The 21,690-nt window shown below is 38.1% G+C and overlaps 1 protein-coding gene across 1 annotated transcript in view; it reads left to right on the top strand.

Moving 5' to 3' along the window:
• EFNB2 (ephrin B2) overlaps window positions 1-20,336 on the top strand; it is a 45,932-nt gene extending 25,596 nt beyond the window's left edge. The window contains exons 3-5 of the mRNA XM_021530224.3: window positions 12,960-13,052; window positions 13,800-13,913; window positions 15,502-20,336. Of these exons, the coding sequence (XP_021385899.1) occupies window positions 12,960-13,052; window positions 13,800-13,913; window positions 15,502-15,884 (590 nt within the window). The 3' untranslated portion in view covers window positions 15,885-20,336. The remainder of the gene's footprint in view (window positions 1-12,959; window positions 13,053-13,799; window positions 13,914-15,501) is intronic.
• Window positions 20,337-21,690: the final 1,354 nt, after the last annotated feature.

Genomic DNA, 21,690 nt, shown 5'->3' with positions numbered 1-21,690 from the left:
GTCATATCTGTTTTTACATTTAGCGGTACTTTAATAAATAAAAACAAAAGCAACCCATTTCTTGGCAAGACATTTCTCAGTATGACTATCAGTATCCAAAGAGTTAATTCTATGAACAGCAGTAATTGGAAAGACGATACTGAATGGTATTGTGAAAGTGACTAAATGATGTTACAGAGTGTCCTTGCTTTTCCCTTCTTTACTATCATCAATTTTTCGTTCCTCGGAAATGAGTAGATTCCTTTTTCTAGTTACCTGATTTCTTTTCAGCAGAACTGGAGAAGGTCAAATGTACTTGAGATCTCAGAAGTATTAATGTTTGATTATCCTAAAATATGTAACCATTTAGCTAACATACCATAAGTGTCTAAGGAAATCCTCAGCCAAATGCATGAAGGAAGATACATTATGCCCAACAACATAAATATCCATGTGAAGGGCAAATTTGAGCAGAAGGATATGAAGATTTGCAACTGTGATGTTTGCATTAAAAAGTCTTTTTATGTCTTTGCATGGTTAGGGAATAATATTCTGCTGTTGTGAATTGCTCAGAAAAAGCAGTGAGTATATTCTCACTACTGAGGAGATACTCAGTACTTGATGTGCAAGTACTTGGGTCATGGTGCCACTGCTTCAGCACCCCTCTAAGATGCAGATTCTTCTTGTTTGTGAGAGAGATGCATTAGCATAATTCAAGTGTATGTCATATACCAAAGGTGCTTACTCTTGGTGTACAGGAGTCATCCTGAACCCTTCCCAGTAAACTTGGCCTTTAGTCAGAGGGCCTAGAGCACCTGGTGATACACTGGGTTTGTGCTGGGGGAAGCCTGTGGGAAGCTTTGCCAGAGGGAAGGGAGCAGTGCCGCCTGCCTCCAAGCCACCGTCAAGCTCCTTAGGTAGTTTGGCCAAGCAAGCACATATTTCATGCCATCTCTTCTTTTGCATAAGTGAAGTTTATGGGCTGACATCATCAACATTAAAAAAATAAGTCACCTGCAATGAAGTCTTCACCTGTTCCAAATTTGTAATAGAGTGACTTGGGACTGGGAAGGCGCTACAGAATGGTTCTCTGAAAGATTCTTCTATAAGGCTTGCTCTGCCTGGACCTCATTAGCTGAGTTTGCTGAGCTGATGATGCTCATTGGCTTTGACGTTGGCAAAATTGAATATGCAGCTTTCCTTAAATGTTTTTTTGTCAACTTTTTTTCAAGTGACCCACTTACATAATTGGCTTCTGGCTTAAATTAAAAAACGTATATTTATATATATTTGATCCCTGACTGATTTAAAGGTTTGTACTGGCTAGTAGCACTATATTTTGGATAACTGCTTTAATAGTACTGTGGCTTTTAAAATCAAAACAGTCATTCTGAAACTTTAGCATTAGCTGTGTTTGAAAAAAATCACAAGGCTTTTTATGTTTTCACTTTGTCATTCTGTTACAATTAAAGGGCAATAACTGTCTGAGGAAGAACATATTAAAGGACAATATAGATTGTGCCCTGAAATATGGCCCAGCTGGGAAGAATAAATCTCTTTGCAAGGCCAAATAGATTTATATTAAAATGTTATTTTAGTATTCTGACCAGTTTAAGTGCTGGCTAATCTGTCTGGCTGGGCATTCTGAAAACATTCTGAGGCAGATTTCAGCCTGCAGCCCCCTGCAACCTCCAAATCACCTAGTGAAAGCTGCCCAAAAGCACACAGTAAACAGGTTTTCCTTTGTTAATGCCAAGCTAGCCAAAACAGGAACAAATACTGTATCAGAAATTCAATCCCTTTACTTTTACAACAAAGATATTTTTCCTGGTTTCTGTTAAAGACTCTGTGGTCCTGAAATCTACTGGTTTGGGTTGTTTGGGGTTTTTTTTGGGTTTTTTTTTTTTTTTTTGTGGTGATGGTGTTAATGAAAGCCAGTGCGATAATAGTCACTCTGATTCCATTTGTACAAAGATCACTTTTTTCTTCCCTTTCTCATTATCCTTCCTCAGAAAATTAGATAAATAATTTCTCCTTAGTGTAAAATGATATCCAGAGGTCAGTCTTTGACATTGCTGAAGAGTCTTTTAAGGGATGTATCAGCAATACCACTTAGTTCTTGTTGAATGAAATATAAATACAGCTTATACAAATAATATTATTAGAGAGAAAAATCACTGTCTGTGCAGCTTCAGATTTCTAACAGAGTCTAAGACCTGCAGGATTAATGGAGTCATGGTCCTTTGGGGTTTTGTCCCAGACCACACAGGTCTTGTAAGAGAATAAGGCTATTTTATATTGATGGACTTTGTTCATATTCAGTGCCATTACCTAGGCAATACCAATCGTTTATCTCCTTTAAAGTAGACAGAGATAGTTCAGCAGGAAATATGTTATTATGTCTCTATTCCTAAGGGAAGGAAATGAAAGATACGAATTCTCAGTTTGTTAATTGATGGCATGTTGTGGAAAAAATACAGTTATCTTCCCCCACACCCCCGCAAGTATTCTGAATAGATATGGCATCAGATGAAAATGAAGAATAATTGTTCAGACTGAAACAAAAAATTATTCAGGAAGTACTTAAGAATTTAACAGATTTTAAAATTTCATAAGAAGCTGTTTAATAGTTTTAGTAGCTATTTTTATATCTCGCTTTCATAGTTCCTCAGAAACAGTTTACAAATATGGGAAATATAATGCATTCACAAAGAAAGATGCAGTATTCTCCTTAGAAGTCTTTATGTATGTAGTATTCATAGTACTTTGCAAAAAAAAAAAAAAAAAAGCTTAAACCCTGATCTTCTCCAAAATGTGTATGTTCTTAGATTTGCATAAACATCCTTAACAGGACTACATGCACAAGAAGAATGCGCTGAGTGTGTATTTTATCCTTTATATTCAGGATATGAGTAACTGTTTAAATCAGGAGGGCGTGTATTGGAAAGATGTGGCCTGCTATGAGTAAGCATAAAGAAAATATCTGTCTAAACTGAAACTTAAGAGTGAACTACCAGACTGAAACACATTTAATTTTTATTTTGTATGTAAGTTTGGTGATGATCATTTAGCTCATCAATGGAATGATTATACAGTTGCTTGTATCATATGTGTTACATATTGCAGTATTTGAAGTCCTAAAATTAAAGATGAGGAGCTGCATAAGGATTTATAAAGACTTTAATAAAACTCATTTTGAAGTCTTTAAATTGTTTGCCTCATTAAAGTCTTTACATAGCTGGAATGGAGGGAAATGTACTTCTGACTGAAAACTGCATTAATTAAAACAAAAGGCTGGAATGGTTGAAAACCATGGTTAAATGTCAGTTTGGATTTTCTTTCCTGACTTCAGTCCATCCTGGAAACTTTGGATGAAGAATATTTATTTCTGATAAATCAGACTATAAAACTAAGCCCTAATGGGCAGTCTTCCAGTTTCTTTTTTCAGTCCCAAGGAAATAATGCAAATTTTTCTGGAAGTAAAAGCAGGATTAGGCTTAAGGTAGTCTTAGCTGTTCTTGGAGAAGAATCCGTATTAAGCTGATAAGGCTTGTTTTTAAAAGTGTGTTTGGATCTTTGTTAGCAGGATTTATCTGTTTTCTCTTTGGTATATGAAGACAGCAAAAATCACTAAACTGCAGCAGTAAAGTAGTCCTTATGTGCTCATTGGGCTGCTGTGAGATAAACTGAGTTCTGAATCCAGATCCTGCCAGGAAAACTTAAAATTATTTGTTTTTCAAGTATTTCATATCAGCACATAAATGTTTTAGACTACCACAACCCAGCTGATGGCAGAATTTCAGGATGGGTTGGCTTGGATGGCACCTCTGGAGCTCATCCCTGCTCAAGCCTTTGCTCAAGTAAGCCCACCTGCAGCCAGTTGCCCAGAGCTGTGTCCAGCTGAGTTTTGAGTGTCCCCAAGGATGCAGCCCCTCCTCCTCTGCAGGTGCTCCCATTCCTTCATCACCTTCATGAACATTTACTGCACTTGCTCGTGTGAGTCCATGTCTGTCTTGTTGTGAGGAGCCTGTGACTGCACCCAGCTCTGCAGGTGTGGCCTCACCAGTTCAGAGTGGTGTGGAAGGATCACCTCCCCAAACCAGCTGCCAGTGCCCTTACAGATCGAGCCCAAGAGCTGTTTGCTTCCTTTGCCACGACGGCACATTGCTGCCTCATGGTCAACTTGATGTTCCCCAGGACCCTCACAGCTTTTTTGCAGAGTTGCTTTCCCTGTATTTGGCTCCAGCCTTTGCTGAAAGTTGGTTCCACATGCCATCCAGAGGCTGCTACAGCAGGTTTGGTAGCAGAATCAAGACATTAGCAAAATAATTTTCATTGCAACAGGAAAAAAAAATTAACCTAAATAATGTTATACTGTTAAGACCCCAGTGAATTTTTTAAAACTCTATGAACATAAGTATTAAAAGTGTCAGTTCGCCTGTCTAGTTGTGTTTTTTCAAAATTCCAAACACTGGTGGAATTAGCATATCCCACTGGAGTTTCTTAAAATGAACCAAGATGTGCCTACATGATAATTTCTAAAGAAGCTAAACCTCTTAATTTCTTAATGGCAAGTATTAGAACAGGAGATCCTGTAGAACCATGGAAATTCAGATCACTTTATTTCTGCAATGTTCCCTCATTAAGGTTTACTTTGTGGGTATTTTACAGCTTTAAACACAAACATAAGCATACTGCAGTCAAAACAGTGCTTAACTTCTGATCATCTTTGCCAAGTGTACAGTCATCCAATAGTATCATAATTGATCTCAGTACTAAGGTGCCAAACTCTGTGTTGCTGAAGGATAGTTAGATGATGTAAATAGCTTTTTGTGTTTTGCAATAAAGCACACTTTTGTTGTGCTACATGTAAAAGCAGGAGATGAAGGTATTCTTTTATTGAAGCAAACATGTGGAAAATTGCTCTAGATTGTTATAGTACAGAGCATCTCCCCTGAAAGGAATGAGGTTCATCTACAGGGCAAAGTCTGACTGTGGTACTTTATTGGGGTTACTCCTAGACTCTGTGTGGTCAAAGCAAATAACATCATGTCCATCTAAACTGTTATAGCCGTGAGACTGGCACATTTTCTCATCTGTAGTGTTATATTCTAAACTGTCACTAGGCATTAACTCAGTCACTGGTGAAGTCCTACCACCTAGAGATGAACTCTGCCTCAAAATGATGTTTTCCACTTCAGTGCTACTCGTATAGCAATTACTGGGTCATTAATATCATTGCATGCAATTAGTGACAGTAGAATGAGCAAGAGGTTTGTTATTTATTTAATATGAACTTTCACTATAACCCTTTCTTACCCAAGTGCCACAGACAAAAAACCAGAGATTTTCAAAGCAGGTGAACATCCTTGTAGAGTGAAGTTGAATTTGTATGATACAGAAAGTAGATCCTCATTTAATGTTAAAGCTTCTGCTTTTGTTTCCAGCAAGCCATCTTGTCATTAGCAACAATCAGTGTAACTTGAATGCTAACTAATTCTATTAGTTCTGTTCAGCTGAACTGTTAAGCAAAGCTTGCTGTGGTGGTGGGAGACACTTCTCCCCATCCATGAGAAGCTTTAGTCAGTAGCATGCTGGGAGAGGGATAAATTTGCGTAAAACACCTGTTTGTGAATGCTGAAGTCAACTAACTAGTAATCTGTTTTAGATGCATACTTTTGGGTATACACTAAATACATCATAATTAGTGGGCTTACATCTGCCACAGTTACTTCAGCACTCACAAATATATAATTTGTTTATGTAAACTAGAAGCAACCATGTGTGCAGTGGATCATTATCTGACAACATTTCTGAGTATGTGAAATACAGAACTGAAATTCTTTTAGAAATGCTTAACTGTAATGAAAGACTTGTCGTTCATAGTGATACAGCACTGACATGCTTTTCTGGTTTGTTTTTATATAATCTCTAAATCATTCCCAGGGAGTTTTGGAAAGGGGCACTGCACTTGACAGCAGTGAAGCAAGTGGGATTTTGTTGTGGGTGGGTGGAACCTGTGACCTTCAGTAATGGATAAGAATTCAGCAAATAGTTTACTGTTCGGTACACTTCAACTGTGGTATTCCTTAACTCAGTGAGAAAATCATGGTGTTTTTAAAAAGATAGACAGCATTAACCAGTGAGAATTCACAGTTTATATTTATACTTTTCAGCTCTCTCACTGTCTCTTTTTACCTTTATGGAAAGACTTTGTCGACATGAGCAGCTTTTTTTTTTTTTTAACCATGTATATTTTTCTTTCTTGGTCCCATGTCTCCCTGGAATTAATAAAGTAATTCTGATTGTAGGAAACTTTACAACTCTCCCCCTGTTTTGTGCTGTTAGATGACATGAGATGTGGGAAGGAGAGTCTATGGATTTCCAGAGATGTCCCTGGAATCATACAGCTGGTATATACCAAAGTATATTACAGTACAAAACCAATTGGCTCCATCTTGATCATGTCCTCTGCATTGCCCTCTCAAAAAGTCCCTGAAACAGTAATAGAATCTGTCCCTCTCTTAACATATGAATACAAGTGGAGAATGGGGAATTATGAGGAATTATATAAATACTCTCGTATAATGAGTCCCATCTAAGTACCACAAGTCATGCTATTCACAGTTGGACAAGACACATTTCAGATCAGTGGTTAGAAAAGTGAATTACAGAGTTTCACTGCAGAGCCTTTGCTTCTTCCTGGCAAAAAGAGGCCTGCTTTTTATTTTACTTTATTTTGTTCTGGTTTTAGCTTGACTGGAGAGGGTATTGCTGTTTATTGCTTGCTTATGTACTTACTTGTAGAGAACATAATTTGTGGATCCTGTTTATATAAAAATCCTGGGACATGCGTTATAGGACTTAATTTAAAAAGCAAGAATGCAAAGTGAAAAAGAAGAATACAGAATTCTTGCCTTTCCCTCTCATTGAAGTTCTGCCTCACTTGTGGATAGAGGGGAAAAAAGGCTGGCATCAGGGTTATTTATAAACACTCCATGAGCCTTAGTTTAAGGGAAAAAAATTATCTTAATTTGAAACAATGTGTGGAATAAGGTAGAATGAGAGTTTTTTAATGTTTTTTAGGCTGAAAAACTCCTCAGAATTCTGCCATCTTGACTTTGCAATTAAAAAAAAACAGACATTATAAAAAATCAAATTTATTGGTAAGCTGCTTTTATACATTTTTCATTATAGTCTTGGGGTCCTAAGTTATATTGAGCAAATTCAGCAGGTTTTTTGTTTGTTGTTTTTTTTTTTTAAGATAATTTCTTTGTCTCTAAAAGATCAGTAGAAAGTTTTGATTTTATTGTCTGTTGTTTAAAAACACAGTCAACACATAAGAGCACTCCATTTAACTATTCATAATGCATTTGCATTTTAGTATTTACAGTCCAGGTTTGGGACTGCTGATGGTTAAATTTCAGAAGACAGTTTAATATTTTTTTAAAAAAGTGAAGGTTTCAGTATCTATTTTTTTTTGACAGAAAAGGGAAAACATTAGTTGCTACTATTTGAAACTAGCATATTTCTCTTCCCGTCTCTAAATATTCTTCAGCTCACCCAGTGTAATGTGTGCCAAACTACCTGTTCTTTGGTGAGAAGCCTGAACAAATTTTTTTTGTTGTTTCAGATTTCCATGCAGATCTGGCATTGTTGTTGGGGGACAGAATTTAATTTCATTTAATTAAAACACTCTTTCTGTTCTCTCAGCTATCTTGTTATTTCATCCATGGGTAGTTTTGAAACAACCTCCCTGTTGTGATCAGTGATTTGTGATTTTGCAGTTTGTGATTTCTGGTCTTCTTAAACCTCTCCCATAAATTATCTAAATGTATGGAAAAGAATTATTTATTCAGTGCCTTACTAAGAGAATCGTTAAAAGGACCAAAAGCAGGTGAAAGCAGTCAGAGCACAAACAGTGATGCCTGGCCAAAATAGTGTTCTATTAATTGATAAAATAAAAAACTCTCAAAAACTTTACATGTACTTGGTAATCCTGAGAGTGCATGTGAGATGGAGTGCAACTTTGCTTTAAGCGTAACTTCTTACAACTGTTGGATCTAAAGCTTGTGTGCAGTTTTTGCTGCTGTTTTTTCATTCTTTTGCTATGCACAGCAGGGGAAAAATGGAAATGGCTAGTATTATTTGATTTTTTTTTTATTCTGATTTTGATAAATCTATTTTCTGATGCAGAATTCAAGCAGTATTTAATGAACAAGAACTGTGAAAATCACTACTATTGGATAGTACTAATTTGCCCCTAAAAAACCTGTAATTCTCAATTTATTATTAACAGATCCACATCAGCAGCAATTAATTCTTCATGAACTCATCAGTGACGTGTCTTTAATATGATTTTTTTTTTTCTCCAGGACACTAAGGAGGGACAAAATCAATTTTGCCCTTGCCCATCAGTAGACATCACTCATTTATTCCTATAGTCTGTGGTTTAAGGTCCATTTAGTTTTCACAGGAAAATTAAATATGATGATCATCATTTCTCTCATCAGCTATGTAGTCCATTTCATGTTCAAGCTCTAGAAATAGATGTGTTTTAAAGTTGTGTTTCTTCAAAGCATATGTTATTTAATTTGCAAATAGGTAATGTTTTTCATAATCCTAAAACATCAAACTGTGGGTAATAAGTGTAGCAGAATTAAAAGCCTGATATTTTTGTCTGTTGGTGTTTTAAGTAATTGTGATGGCATTTTTTTCCATTTTTTAACTAATGTGTGTTTTTAGGAGTGAAGGAAGTTGAATTTTTTTGGCTGTGCCTTCATTTCTAATCTCTTTGTGAATGAAAAGCTATATACAGGCACAAATCCAGCAGCTTAATTCTCTGTCTGATTAGAGCAATGTTACCAACCTGGTAGGTTGAAAACAGCCATGATCCATGCAGTGGTGTAGCCTCCTGGGAGGCAGAGTAATAACAATCAAATGAAGACATATTAAAATGTAATATTACTTCCTCTCTATGGGGACTGTATAAGAATCATAGCCAGGAACTGTTCTTGTCAGCTGATTCTGCTGTGCTCACTGACTCCCTGCCTCTGCATTTATGACTAATGCACTTTGTACAATAAACAGCTCTTGTGGATTTTTAAAAGCAAATAAATGTAAATCATTATACATAGATTTACATGCGTTCCAGCCTTTTTTGTTTGTTTGTTTTGTTGGGGGTTTTGTTTGTTTTTACACAATTCATGTATTTCAAAGAGGGGGAGGCAGATCAGAATGAGGGGTTTTGGTGTGAATTTAGTTTCTCCCATGTGTATGGAGGAGGATATGTTCAAGTAGTATGAACCTGCAAATGTATACTAGCTTCTCTAAAGTAAGTGTGTATCAGCAAGACTCTTAAACCATAATTTCATAACGGATAAGTGTTTTCTGAATGTTGAAAAGCTAAACTTGCATTCTTTATAAAATGGCAGCTGGTGTTGTATTCAAAGAATGCAGACAGACAGTGTCTAATAAACTTCTGTAAAAATGGTCTGTAAGTTATTACAATTTTGTTAGAAAGTCTTAAAATTAGTAGAGATTTTAGCACAATTATATGTGTTTATTTTTAGGTGTGGACAAACTGTTGAATAATTTAATATGGTTTTGGCTGTAATTATTAGTTTTGCAGTTGACACCAGTGGAGCGGGACAGGTCTCAGAAAATCAGAGGTATTTAACCATCAAAAGATTTAAAAATACTTTGCTACCTGTTTAGCAACATTTTACTTACTTTTACATTCCTATGTATTGCTGTATTAATAGAAAGTGAAGTGTGGGATCCTGAGAACATACTAACACTAATGAGAAACTTCATATTAATCATTAGTTATGTTTATTAATGTTAATATCTAAGTATTTAGTCTTCTTAGCAGAGGGCTTTGTATGGTAGCTCATCTAAGTTACTGACTTCAAAATATATCCATATTTAGACCAAAATTTTTTAAAATTCCTTTATATATATGTATATAACAATAAATTGGAAGGAGAGTTTAAAATCTAATTATATAAACACACTGGAAGATAACATTTCCATTCTGGGTACCAGGAACTTGTGTTACATTTATGCTTAAATCCAAAACTTGTATTTGGGATGCCTTTTTTTTTTTTTTTTTTTTTTTTTTAATATCCTTTCAGTGTGAGCAGAGCTGCAAGTTCTGGGTCACTTTCCCACAGAGCTGTGGATGCAGTGGAGGAGCTGAAATGACAGTGGGTGTAATTTTCATTTGGAGATCAATATAGAAAGGCCGCAGCAAGTGTTTGAGGAATATTTTGTACTCACTCCCTTGTTTGACTTCTGCACACTGCACTGTCAAGGGGCATTAGCACTATGAAACTGTGTTTTCTCTGCTGTCCCAGATTACTTCTTTTTCTCAGTGAAGCTTTTCAAAGCTTAAAACGATGTGTTTAAAGCTATCCACTTTCTTCCTGGTACACTAGGGATACTCAAGGTTGTATTTCGATAGTCTTAATGAATTTCGAAAAATAATTTCCTCCAGTGGCCTTGGGTAATTGTCAGTTTAATTACAGGAAAAGCTGAGAAGGAAACTTGCTTTGTCACTGAAATGCTTCTCTTTGAAAATTCCCTGTTCCTCAGGACGTAGCAGTCTGTACTCTGAGCTACAACGTAGGCTTTCCTAAAATCCCTTGAAGAACTGTGGAAAAAGTGAATACTTCTGCAAATTCATTCATCTGACATCAAAGCTATGAAAGCATTCTTTTAGCAAGCAAGCGAGGCGGATTGCGCTGGCGTAGGCACACAACCAGACTCATTGTACATCTGGGTCTTCCCATTTGCAGACTGTATTTGAAGTAATTTTGCATTCTTTTTTTTCATCTTACTTTCTTGTTCTGTACTGAGGTCAGACTGCATCCTCTGCATCCTGTTGAGGTCTCCTGCTCCATGGGTTAAGTGGATAGGCCTTTAAAGAATAAAAAGGCATTGGTGTTCAGAAGAAGCAGCATTCCATTCAATTAAAATCAAGTAGAAGGTGTTTAAGGAAATGTGATTCCCTTTGGCTCGATTAAAAAAAGAATCAAATAACAAAACCACAAGACAAAGTCAGTGTTTATTATTTGTACATTCAGTTGGTGCTCAGCTTTGGTATTTCTATTTACTGCATTTTTTCTCTATGTCCTTGTGCTGGTACATTGGCAAATAGATCATAAAAAACACTTTCAGCAAAGACACATTTGATTTATGTCCAGGATGGGTTCTTGGTATTGATTTTTTTTTCCCCCTCTGGAAAAAAAAAAGTCAAAAGAAAACAAAACTATATGTCTCCATTATTTTCCAAGCCTGGCAATGCAGTGACACATTTCAAATCAGCTTTTATCTTAAATTAGTCAACGTGCTCTTTCGTATTTTGAAAAGTCATTTTGCCATACAGCTATTGTCATGTTTTTACCGGGGGTGGGGGGCAAGAAGAAGAGGAACTGGGAGGGACCACATATTAGGAGAAGGGAATCTTAGGAAAAGAAAGCACAGTTTGGGAAGTTTGTATGGTGGCTGTAATTCGAGTTGGTCACAAAAGAGTCAGAAGTGGAACAAAAACAAGACTCAGATCAAAGGCTATGAAGCAGGGCTCAGCAGTATGGGGTTTATATCTTTACGGCTAGAGAGAAGATTAGAGCAAGAAAAACACTGCCATGGGGGTAGGAAGACATTGTGAAGGAAAAAGGAAATATACATAGACTGCGTTTGAAAGAAAATCCCCAAGGAAGGTGAAAGAGAAGGAGCGAGAATTAAAAACAAAGACCTGAAGAGTGTAAAGCCCACAAGCTGAAAGGAGAGGGGCAGAGGGAGGCATGTGCTGCTTAAGCAGTTCACCACCACGCTCACGCCAAGCAGTGAGCTCCCTGACATCCCATTTTCCATTTGTTTTCTCCAACTGGCGGCCCAGTGCACCCTCTCATAAGTTTATTTTGGGCCTCAGATAAACAGCCTCAAGAAATGACAGTGAAATTTCCATCCCCAGGACGACCAGGGTAGGAAAACCCTCGGCTCATTCCCTGCATAGTGAATCCAGAGCCCACCGTTTGCAGCTGTGCCCTGCTCATGGTGGCCAGTGCAATGCAGTGGCTGCAATGCCTGCTGCTGAGGAGCTGCCGAGTCCTCAAGAGCAATGCAGTGGCTGCAGTACCTGCTGCTGAGGAGCTGCTGAGTCCTTCGCCAGCAGCTGTTTTGCAACCAGCAGCTGGCTGGGGCAGCAGCGGCGCACCCATGCGCCGTGATTCAGCTGTGGGCTCTCCAAGGGAGTGTCAGCCTGCGCCCGCACCGCGTGCCTCCAGCTGGCACCTAGATAAGCAAGAACAATCCCCACACAGGGGAAAGCAGCCCGTTGTTTGTATGAGCTAAAAGGTTTTCCTGAGAGTAGAGCGAACTCCCCTTCGCCACCCGCCCCCGCAGAGGCTCCTTGATGCTGAGAAAAGTGAGCTTGTGCTTTAAAATATTAAATGGTTTTTCCAATCAGTTCAGAATCTTAGCTTTCACCTGGGTCTTTTGTATGTGTTCACTTATTCCAGCAGGAGATTTGTAATAGAGGAAGCAGGTGTAACATGGTGATTATAAAGATACTGTTGGGAGGGGAAAAAAAAGGGTGATTTTTCAGTGCTTTTCTCCTCTGAGCCTGCCAGAGCTTCCTTTTCAGCTGACTCCATCACCTTTTTAGCAAGATGGTGTGTTTTTGTCCAAGTCAGTCAGTCAATTGTGCATAGGAAAATAAAAGGCTGCTGGGTAAATTTGAAACCTTGATAACACATTCCTCCATTTGTATATATTGTACAGCTTACCAGTGTATTCATTCCTTTGGCTTTCAACATTTCACAACTTTCCATAGGTCAGCCTGAGCAACAAAACCAGGTCCTGGTAGATTGAAAGGTCCCTGCTTTCAGACACTCATATTCACATCACTTTGCCTGTTGATTTCCTGATTTTTATTTATTTTTATTTTTGTTTATTTTTCTTTTATTTTTAATCAGCAACATCAAATGGGTCTTTGGAGGGCCTGGATAACCAGGAGGGAGGGGTGTGCCAGACAAAAACCATGAAGATCCTCATGAAAGTTGGACAAGGTAAAGACCATCTGCTGTTTCATGAAATCGCTTTGATCGGTCTCAATGTCCTTTTTAGTTTTCAGGCTTCTTTTAGCAGTATAGAGCAGAGAGCCAGTCAAGCTTAGTGTGGTCATTCCTCCCTTACAGTCTGAAAGCACAGCCTATTTTCTCTTCCTCAGCTACTGACAGATTTCTACAGAAGGAGGGTTAGTGTAATAAGATCTGTTCATAGGAGAGATTCCTAGAAGGAAAGGTCACCTGGGAGTAGTGTGTTTCAGTCATTTTTATTTTTATTTTAAAAACAAAAGCCACAACTCTGCTGCTCAGAATTATTTAAAATACTTGAAAAGAGGGAAGCTAATATGTCTATAGTTTGCTTGTTATGAATTCTGATTACAGAGAGGTTTTTGTTCATTGTCTCTTTTCACATATAGATAACCTATTGTGCAGGAAGAAAGAATTATTCTTCTAAGTAGAAGTTGGTTTAGTAGTCAATCAGCTTCCTCAGTTAAACTGAAATGTCATCTGCAAAGCTTTTCTTGCCAATTACAGGAGACCCTATAGTTTCTGCAGATGGCCTAACAATTTAAACCTGAAATAACTAATATAACCATTTTGCTTTAAAAGGAAAATTACATTCTTGTATCTCCTAGTTCTTTGTATAAAAGGTAAACCATTTGCGTCTCACGAGGTGCCTAGAGCCAGCTTGTAAGGCTCCATTTCATCAAGTGCCAAAGCTGCATGAGTCCTCTTTTCTCTCCCCAGATCCCAACTCAGCAGGGCAGCCCCGGCACACGGATCCCACCAAGCGCCCTGAGCAGGAAGCTGGCACCAACGGGAAGAGTTCCACCACCAGCCCCTTTGTGAAGGACCACTCAGGTAAGTGTGGTAGGACTTTGTCCTGGAACATCTTTTCCTCCTTTGTCCCCAAATGTTTTAGTTTACTATTAACATGCCAGAAAAACAAATGTTTTCATTGTGAGATGAAGCAAAAGCCAGTTCTGATTGCTCCGGTGGATAATGTGTGGGAGCTGCAAGTTAGGCAACAGCTGCTCTCTCCCCTCTTCCACTCTGCTGTGGAAGTTAATTACATCTTTTGACAGTATGTCTCATTTACAGGAAAATTTTTGGATAGGACATTTGCTAAGCAACTTTACAGTGGTCAGTGCTGCCTTACATTTAGTACCCTAACAGATGAACGAGTCTCTTTCTCTTCCCGCATAATACATTATCAAGTGGTTCTTGACAGCCATTTATAACATTTATTTCAGGGCATCTATAATTAATGTCCTGATGTTTTAACTGACCATGTGAAGTCTAGACATGTATGGCTGGTCTTCCACTAAATGTAAAGTTTTGGGGTTTTATTTTTTGTAATAATTATCTAAACAAAATAAATAGATTCTTCGAAACAAATATCTTCAGGTCATAGGGTGAACAAGAGAAAACCTAACTCTTAAGACTTAAGCTGTCCAGAAGAAAATTCAGTTACTAGCAATGCTACAAAGAAAAACTTTGCTGACAGGTGATTCTGGGTTTCCCAAAAAAGGCCTCAAGTTTTCCTTGCCAGCTCTGTGTTTAGTTACTGGGCTAATGAATCTTTGATACAGTGAGTGGCTTAGCTGATCCCTGCAGAGGCTTTGATAGGGAGAATTAACAATTATGTGAATATAGCATCTGCATAATTTCTCCATTGTGAATGAGCATCAAGGGAGGGAAATACATTCAAACTTAGAAGTGAAAAAGTGTCAATGAGTAATTTTTGTAATTGTAATTTTTGTGATAAATAATATGATGTTGTGATAGGCAGCAAATATTCAACAGGCTGTTCAGCACATGAGCTTTTCCTGACTACCAAAAGCGTGGTATTGTTTTCTTTTAAGTAAATGTAAGTTAATACTAACAGACATGCCATAACTGTTCTGCCTGTCTCCCATGCTGCCTCAAGCTCCTTAGTTTCATTTCCAAGCGAGAGGAGTCCCTGTAAAGAGGCACTAAGGATGGTTTAACTTAAGTCAATATGCAAAAGATAAAATAGCAGAGGGAACAGTATGGCACTGAACAGTAACAGTTGTTCTGAGAATTGTCATTTCCCTGTGTTATTTTCCCTTCCAGTCGTATCCCACCCCTCTCTTGTGCCTGGGGCTGGCCTGCATCTGTTAAAAGATGCCGTGTGCATCAAAGGCTGCCTTGTCAGTGACAGTTCTTGCCACTGATGGATGATGATGTATGAAACAGAGTGGTTTGGGAGCAACACAAAAGTGAGACCAACAGGCACAAAGTCTTGCTTTATATCGATTGCTGACTTCGGCTGTTTGCATTTAGCTATCTAACAGGGTAATTGGTTTGTCAAAGTTTAGCTGTCAGTTAATTCTTCCAGTCTTGCTTACTCTACACATTTTTAAGCGACGTAAATGGGTCATAGGATGGCAATAACTTTTGTCTATTGTATTTCCATTCTTTCCAGGATCTAGCACAGATGGCAGTAAGGCTGGGCATTCCAGTATACTGGGTTCAGAGGTGGCCTTATTTGCAGGGATTGCATCAGGGTGCATCATTTTCATCGTCATCATCATCACTTTGGTGGTTCTTTTGTTGAAGTACCGGAGAAGACACAGGAAGCATTCCCCGCAACACACGACAACTCTATCACTTAGTACATTAGCCACCCCAAAACGCAGTGGCAACAACAATGGTTCTGAGCCCAGTGACATTATCATTCCTCTAAGGACTGCAGACAGTGTCTTTTGCCCCCACTATGAAAAGGTCAGCGGCGACTATGGACATCCGGTGTACATAGTTCAAGAGATGCCTCCTCAGAGTCCAGCAAACATTTATTACAAGGTCTGAGGAACACACAGCAAGCTCTGTGGTACAGTTGAGTCGTAGAGGAAACTCACTGGTCAAATGCTTTCTGTTGGGGTTTGTGATGACGCCTTGTGCGCTAGCATTGACTTAAGCACAGAGGGGAGAAGGCAACAGCTCTTTCTCCAGGAACCGACGCGAGCTGGACAGCTTACCTAGTCTGTAGAATCCCTATCTCGGTGAATAAGTATTCACTAAAAGCTGGAAGACTTTCATGTAGAAGATGCCCATTCTGATTGCTGTACTTTGTTACATTCATCATCCTCAAAGCCATGTGCTGTGGGCATTCAGGCATGTACAAAAGCCAAGGGAAGATGGAGCAGTCCGTGGATGTTAATAGCTCTAGGCATCCTGGGAAGGTGCTCTAGGATATATCAAGCTTGAAATGCAATCTTCTGACTTTTGTGTGTCTCTCTCAGTGCGTACTGGATTTGTCACACAGACCTTGGTGTCTAAGTAAGACTTGTTAAAGTTCTCTTGCTTTTAGTCCGTCACTGTTCCATTTGTTTCTGTTATCCAAGGCTCTACCATCCTTCACATAAGATTTCCTTTCACTCCACCTCCTGAATCACTAATGGAACATTAATGTTTGGAGATCCACACTCCATCCATCTGCTACAGCAGCCTCACTCAAATGGGTAATGCATTTATAAAAATTGTGTTTGATAGTAAGGAGCCTTCCAGCCAAAAAGTTAGGCTGTCAACAAAGTCAAGAGCAGGACTGGGTGGTGGAGGGAAGGGCTAATTGAAGTTGCAATTGAATATTGCTGCCTCAGAAATAGAAGTTGTGAATTTTAAAAAAATGCATTTAGGTAGCACAGCACTTTGGTATGCTAAGTTTTAAGAGGCAAGTAGGAAACACAATAACATGTGCAGTGAATTAAGGCTGCATTTGAAGGAATTCACAGTTATCAAATACCAGTGTGCAGAAAAAAAAATAGTACCTTCAATACAGTAGAACAAAGGGGTATTGTTAGTAAGTCAACAAGCCTGGAGAAGACAAGACAATAGCAGGCCACTGAGGAGGTATTGGGGCAGGGCTGTTGTGGTACTGGCAATAAAATACACAGCTTTGAAGCTGTAGCAAAAACATAGTCTGCCTTGGATAACTTTTAAGCAGACTCAGCTGCTATACTATCACATTATACTAAACACAGGGAAAGCATTTAAGAAAACAACTGAGAGCCAAGTGCCCAAGATGATTATAAGCCAGTGGGTCAAATGAGCTATAATTCTATCACTGATAAAGTTGTGGAGGAAAAAAAAAAACAACAAAACAACAAACCACAGAACCTTGTTAATCTCTGAAAGTAAGGCAGAATTTCTTTGTGACTGACCCATTAGGCACTTCGGCTTATTGTAGTGCTGTCCCTGCACAGTGAGTGTAGGTACTGGCTGACACAGCAGTTCATTGGTGCTCTGTTGCAATGTTAAAGCACATATGGCAAACCTCTGGCAGTCTGTAAGAGTAAAATAAATTATGACACTGAGATGGAGAAGGAAAATATGTCTTATTTATAATAGGTGTATAGAACACAAGGGATATAAAGTGAGAGTTTTTCTTTTGTTCATTCTTTCTTACTTTTGGTTTGGATTTTTTTACTAATATATATTTTGAGATTGCACAGAATCTACACCAGAAGATGTGAAATTCATTTGCGGCAATCGCATAGTCTTAACTCGTCATCATTTTACATATATGTGTGTGTGTGTGTGTCTATGTATATACACACATATATAAGTATATATGCATACGTAGGTATATGTATGTATGCATATGCGCATATTTTTTTAAAAAATAAAATACTTCTGGAAAAAAAAATCAGCTATCCTAAACCACCAGTGAGAACATAGTTTAAAAAAATTCCAAAGCATCTTGTAAGAGGAAAGTAGAAAATATAAGGTCCAAAATATCAGGAATTCAGTGTTACTGCATCACGTATTTAACAGCAACAAGATGTGCCGGCATTTATTTTCTGTGTTGTGTTTTCCCTTGCCTTACAGGCTGATGTGTTCTGTAGATTTTGTTGAGGTTCATAGAGGGGGGTTTCAGGTTAAAGTTTTCTCTTTAGCATGGCTATTCCCCTAAAGCTCCCACCCTAGGGAGGAGATAAAAAAAAAAAACCTCTACTTTTATATGTGCTATGCAAATAGACATTTCTAACATAGTCATGTTACTATGGTAACACTTCGCTTTCTGATTTGGAAAGAAAATGTAGCAACAGCATTTTAGGGTTCTCAGACCTCTGGTGAGCACCTGCAAGAAAAGAAAAAAAAATTTAAAAAATAAGAAAAAATAAAAATATCTGTCATAGAAATGATCACTCTCTTTGTTTTCTGAACCTGAAGATAATGTTGGGATGTTCGTCCAAAAGAGAGAAACAAAAAAAACAAAAAAAATTACAACCCATGGTTCTGTGGAAGGTTACCATGGTGACTAACTACAGTACATATGTAATTCTTTTCAACAACCCTTCTTTTCTATGAATCCATCCATACAAGGTTCTCTTGTAAGTCATTAAGATTTTATTTTGGGGGAGGGGAAGGGAAAAGATGGGCTTACTGATTCTTATTTTTATTAAATCATATCTATGCTTCATCAGTTGGCTACATTCTAGTTATATACTAAACTGTGAAAAAAAAATCAGACTAATTGCTCAAGAGCAACCTGCAACCAATTGAAAAAAAAATGTACTGTGCGTCTGTTTTGTGTCTGGTGCAGAATTATGACAATCTACCAACTGTTCCCTTCTTTGACGTTGGTCCAGCTTTGAAAAGTTACTGTAAATGCCTTGCTTGTATGATCATCCCTAGTCACCCAAATTGGAATTTGCACCATCATGTCTAAGTGAAGATGCTGTAAATAGGTTCAGATTTACTGTATATGGATTTGGGGTGTTACAGTAGCCTTATTCACATTTTTAAATAATTTAAAAACCCACATGAAAACAAGATAAAAAAGGCTTTTCTTAACCAGATTGTGTATATAGAGCAATGTTGGTTTTTTATAAAGTCTGAGCAAGATGTTTTGTATAAAATTTGAATTTTGCAATGTATTTAGCTACAGCTTGTTTAAAGGCAGTGTCATTCCCCTTTGCACTGTATTGAGGAAAAAATTATATAAAAGGTTGCCAAATTGCCGCATATTTGTGCTGAAATTGTGTACCATGAATATTTATTTAAGAATTTCTTTGTTCAGTTTGTAAGTAACACAGTATTATGCTTGAGTTATAAATAATTTCTTCTTTCTTTTTCTTTTTTTTTAATTTTATTTTTTGGTTTGTTTCATTCTATATTAAAGTAGCCGGTCATAAGTTTGAAATCTGCTTTAGTTCCACATTACAATTAGTTCCCAGAAAATGAAAATTATGAAAACCACATTCCACGTCTGTTTCAAACTGAATTTGTTCTTAAAAAAAAAAAAATATTTTTTTCCTATGGAAACCTTGCCTTCTAAGTATTTTCTTCTTTAATTTTGCAATTTTTTTTAAAGGATGAAAATAAATAACAAAGTCACCAAGCTTGCCTGCCTGCTCCCTCCTGTCTCTCTCTTCCTCCTCCTCTCTCCCCTTCTCTCCAACCTGATTGCCAGTGGTTTATAGGAAATCTCCTTAGAGTCCACTGACGTCTGTTAACCTTCTTTCAAATTCTCTCTTCCATATATCAGCAGATTTTAGAAAACACCTGGGCATCTTATACCCTTGGAAGTCAGTGAATTGCATTCAGATGCAGTAGCCAGGTTTCTTGGATGATCTTGGAGTTGGGAGTACAACCCATAAATAATTCCTAGACATTATGTGGTGGATGTACTCTGTGGGCAGAATCAGAGAAAAAAAGCCAAAACCTGAAGCCTTCTGTGTACTGTTTCTCCTGAGGTAGAGCAGTGGTGAGCCTGGGATGACAGGGCTGAGCAAGAAGGGACAGGAAATGAAAGACATTGGGAGGATGACAAAGGATTGGAAGTGCTGCAAACTCAAGACGTTTCTTCATGGTTCTTTTACTGCAGCCTAGGGGAGGTGGGAGCTAACATGCAGGTAGCACAAAACAGGCCTTAACACAATCCTCTTGTTCTGCTGCCATAATTTTCACTAGGGTAACAAATTCATTTAATAATTAATACCTTAATTTTCTGACAAAGCCAAATCACCCTGAAAGTGAAGCTTTCCCTTTGTTGGCAGCATATAAATGGTATGATGGTCCATGGAGTAACAGGTGGGAAGGCCTACAGAGAGCAAATATGCATTTGGCACTTTAACAACAGATGCCAATTAGCCATAGAAATTTCACAGTTAGCTATTTGCTGTATGGGTCATACAATTCCCATTTGTCAAATTATTATTTTCTGAATAATCAAAGAAAAATAACAGAATGGCTAGGACATTTGGCATGTCACAATGGCACAAGTACTCTGAAATGGGATGTACAGAAACCCCTGGACTGGGAAATGGTTGAACTAGTATGACTTCTTGCAGTTGGAGCTCATTTTGTTCATCCAGTTCACAGAATCTGTGCTGGAAGTTGACCTTAAAGGGAAAGTCACAGTGGTACTTAGGTTCACCTCCTGGCTCTGCTACAGATCATTTTGGGAGATTTGGTCCAGCAGAAGGCACAAGAGTGAAACATGACATCCTCTGACATCTCACTAAATTTTGGGCCTAATCCTCTATGTATTTCTGTAAGGCACTTCAAAGGAGGTAGCCTTGTCTTCTGTGAGCACACAGCTACTCGGCTGGATTGTGTTTCCACTCCCTGCTTCATGGTTACACATGGGCAATTCCCCTTGCTGATCTTGGTGGGTTGTCGTGAGGGCTCCCACATCATCTGCTGTGAGGTGCTCAGGTCTGGTCTGTGCTGAAAGCCTGTCTGGCACAGCCATCTGTTAGAGCTGTGGCTCTAGCTTAGTTAAGGCCAAGGCTATTGTTTGTATTTTAATCCTTGTTAAATACAGGAAGATGTTGATAAACAAATACTTCAATAGTGTCAAGTTTACATGGCATTTTCATTACTGTGCCTCTTTTTTCCAAGTATAATAAACATATATATTTATAACTAGCATGTGTACTGACACCCATGGACACCTATTTTTCCCACTGTCTTAGCAATAAGGGAAAATTGGTGTTGCTAAAAAACTGTGTCTCCACTGGGAGGGAAAAATCCTTGCCGGTGTAATAACTATCTCTGTATTTATGCCTGGGGCCAAGGATGCTTGGTTAACAGGCGTGCCTTGCACACGTACCTTTCCCAAACAGAGCAGAACCTCCACTGAGTCGCTGAACTCATTTTAGTAAAAGATGCCTTAGACACTCAGCATAAAGTCATTGTCTTACAACCCATCTTTTATAACTTGCAGAGGAAAAAAAAACTTTAATTTTTTCCTGCTGCTGACACCTCACTATCAATTATCAAACAAGCACAAAATCAGAATTTACTGCCTTTATTACAAAACTGGTTCTCTGGCAAGAGCTAGTCCAAGTCAATAGGCTCCACTAAGTGGAAAATAAAATTATAATTCACAGTAGTTACCCATCTAGAGTGGAATTAGGATCTGTTATATAAAATAGTGCCTCACAAAGTAAGCATAACAATGTTACTGCCTTGGTTTAAAACGTTGTACCTCTTGCTCAGCCTGTCTCTTTAGCTTTGCTGTGTTGCATCGATCAAATGCTCACTCAGTCAGCAGCACACTCATTTTGATTCTATGGGCACAATAAATTTTCTTTTTGCAGAAAAGCTTAAAATTTTGTAGTGGTTAGCAAAATAAAGGACAATGAAAATTCAGTCTTTGTAACTG

Source organism: Lonchura striata, chromosome 2 (genome assembly GCF_046129695.1).
Source record: "Lonchura striata isolate bLonStr1 chromosome 2, bLonStr1.mat, whole genome shotgun sequence".
In the NCBI taxonomy this organism is placed as follows: Eukaryota; Metazoa; Chordata; class Aves; order Passeriformes; family Estrildidae; genus Lonchura; species Lonchura striata.
The sequence above is the reverse complement of the archived record's forward strand: the minus strand, read 5'-3'. Positions and strand labels throughout refer to the sequence as shown.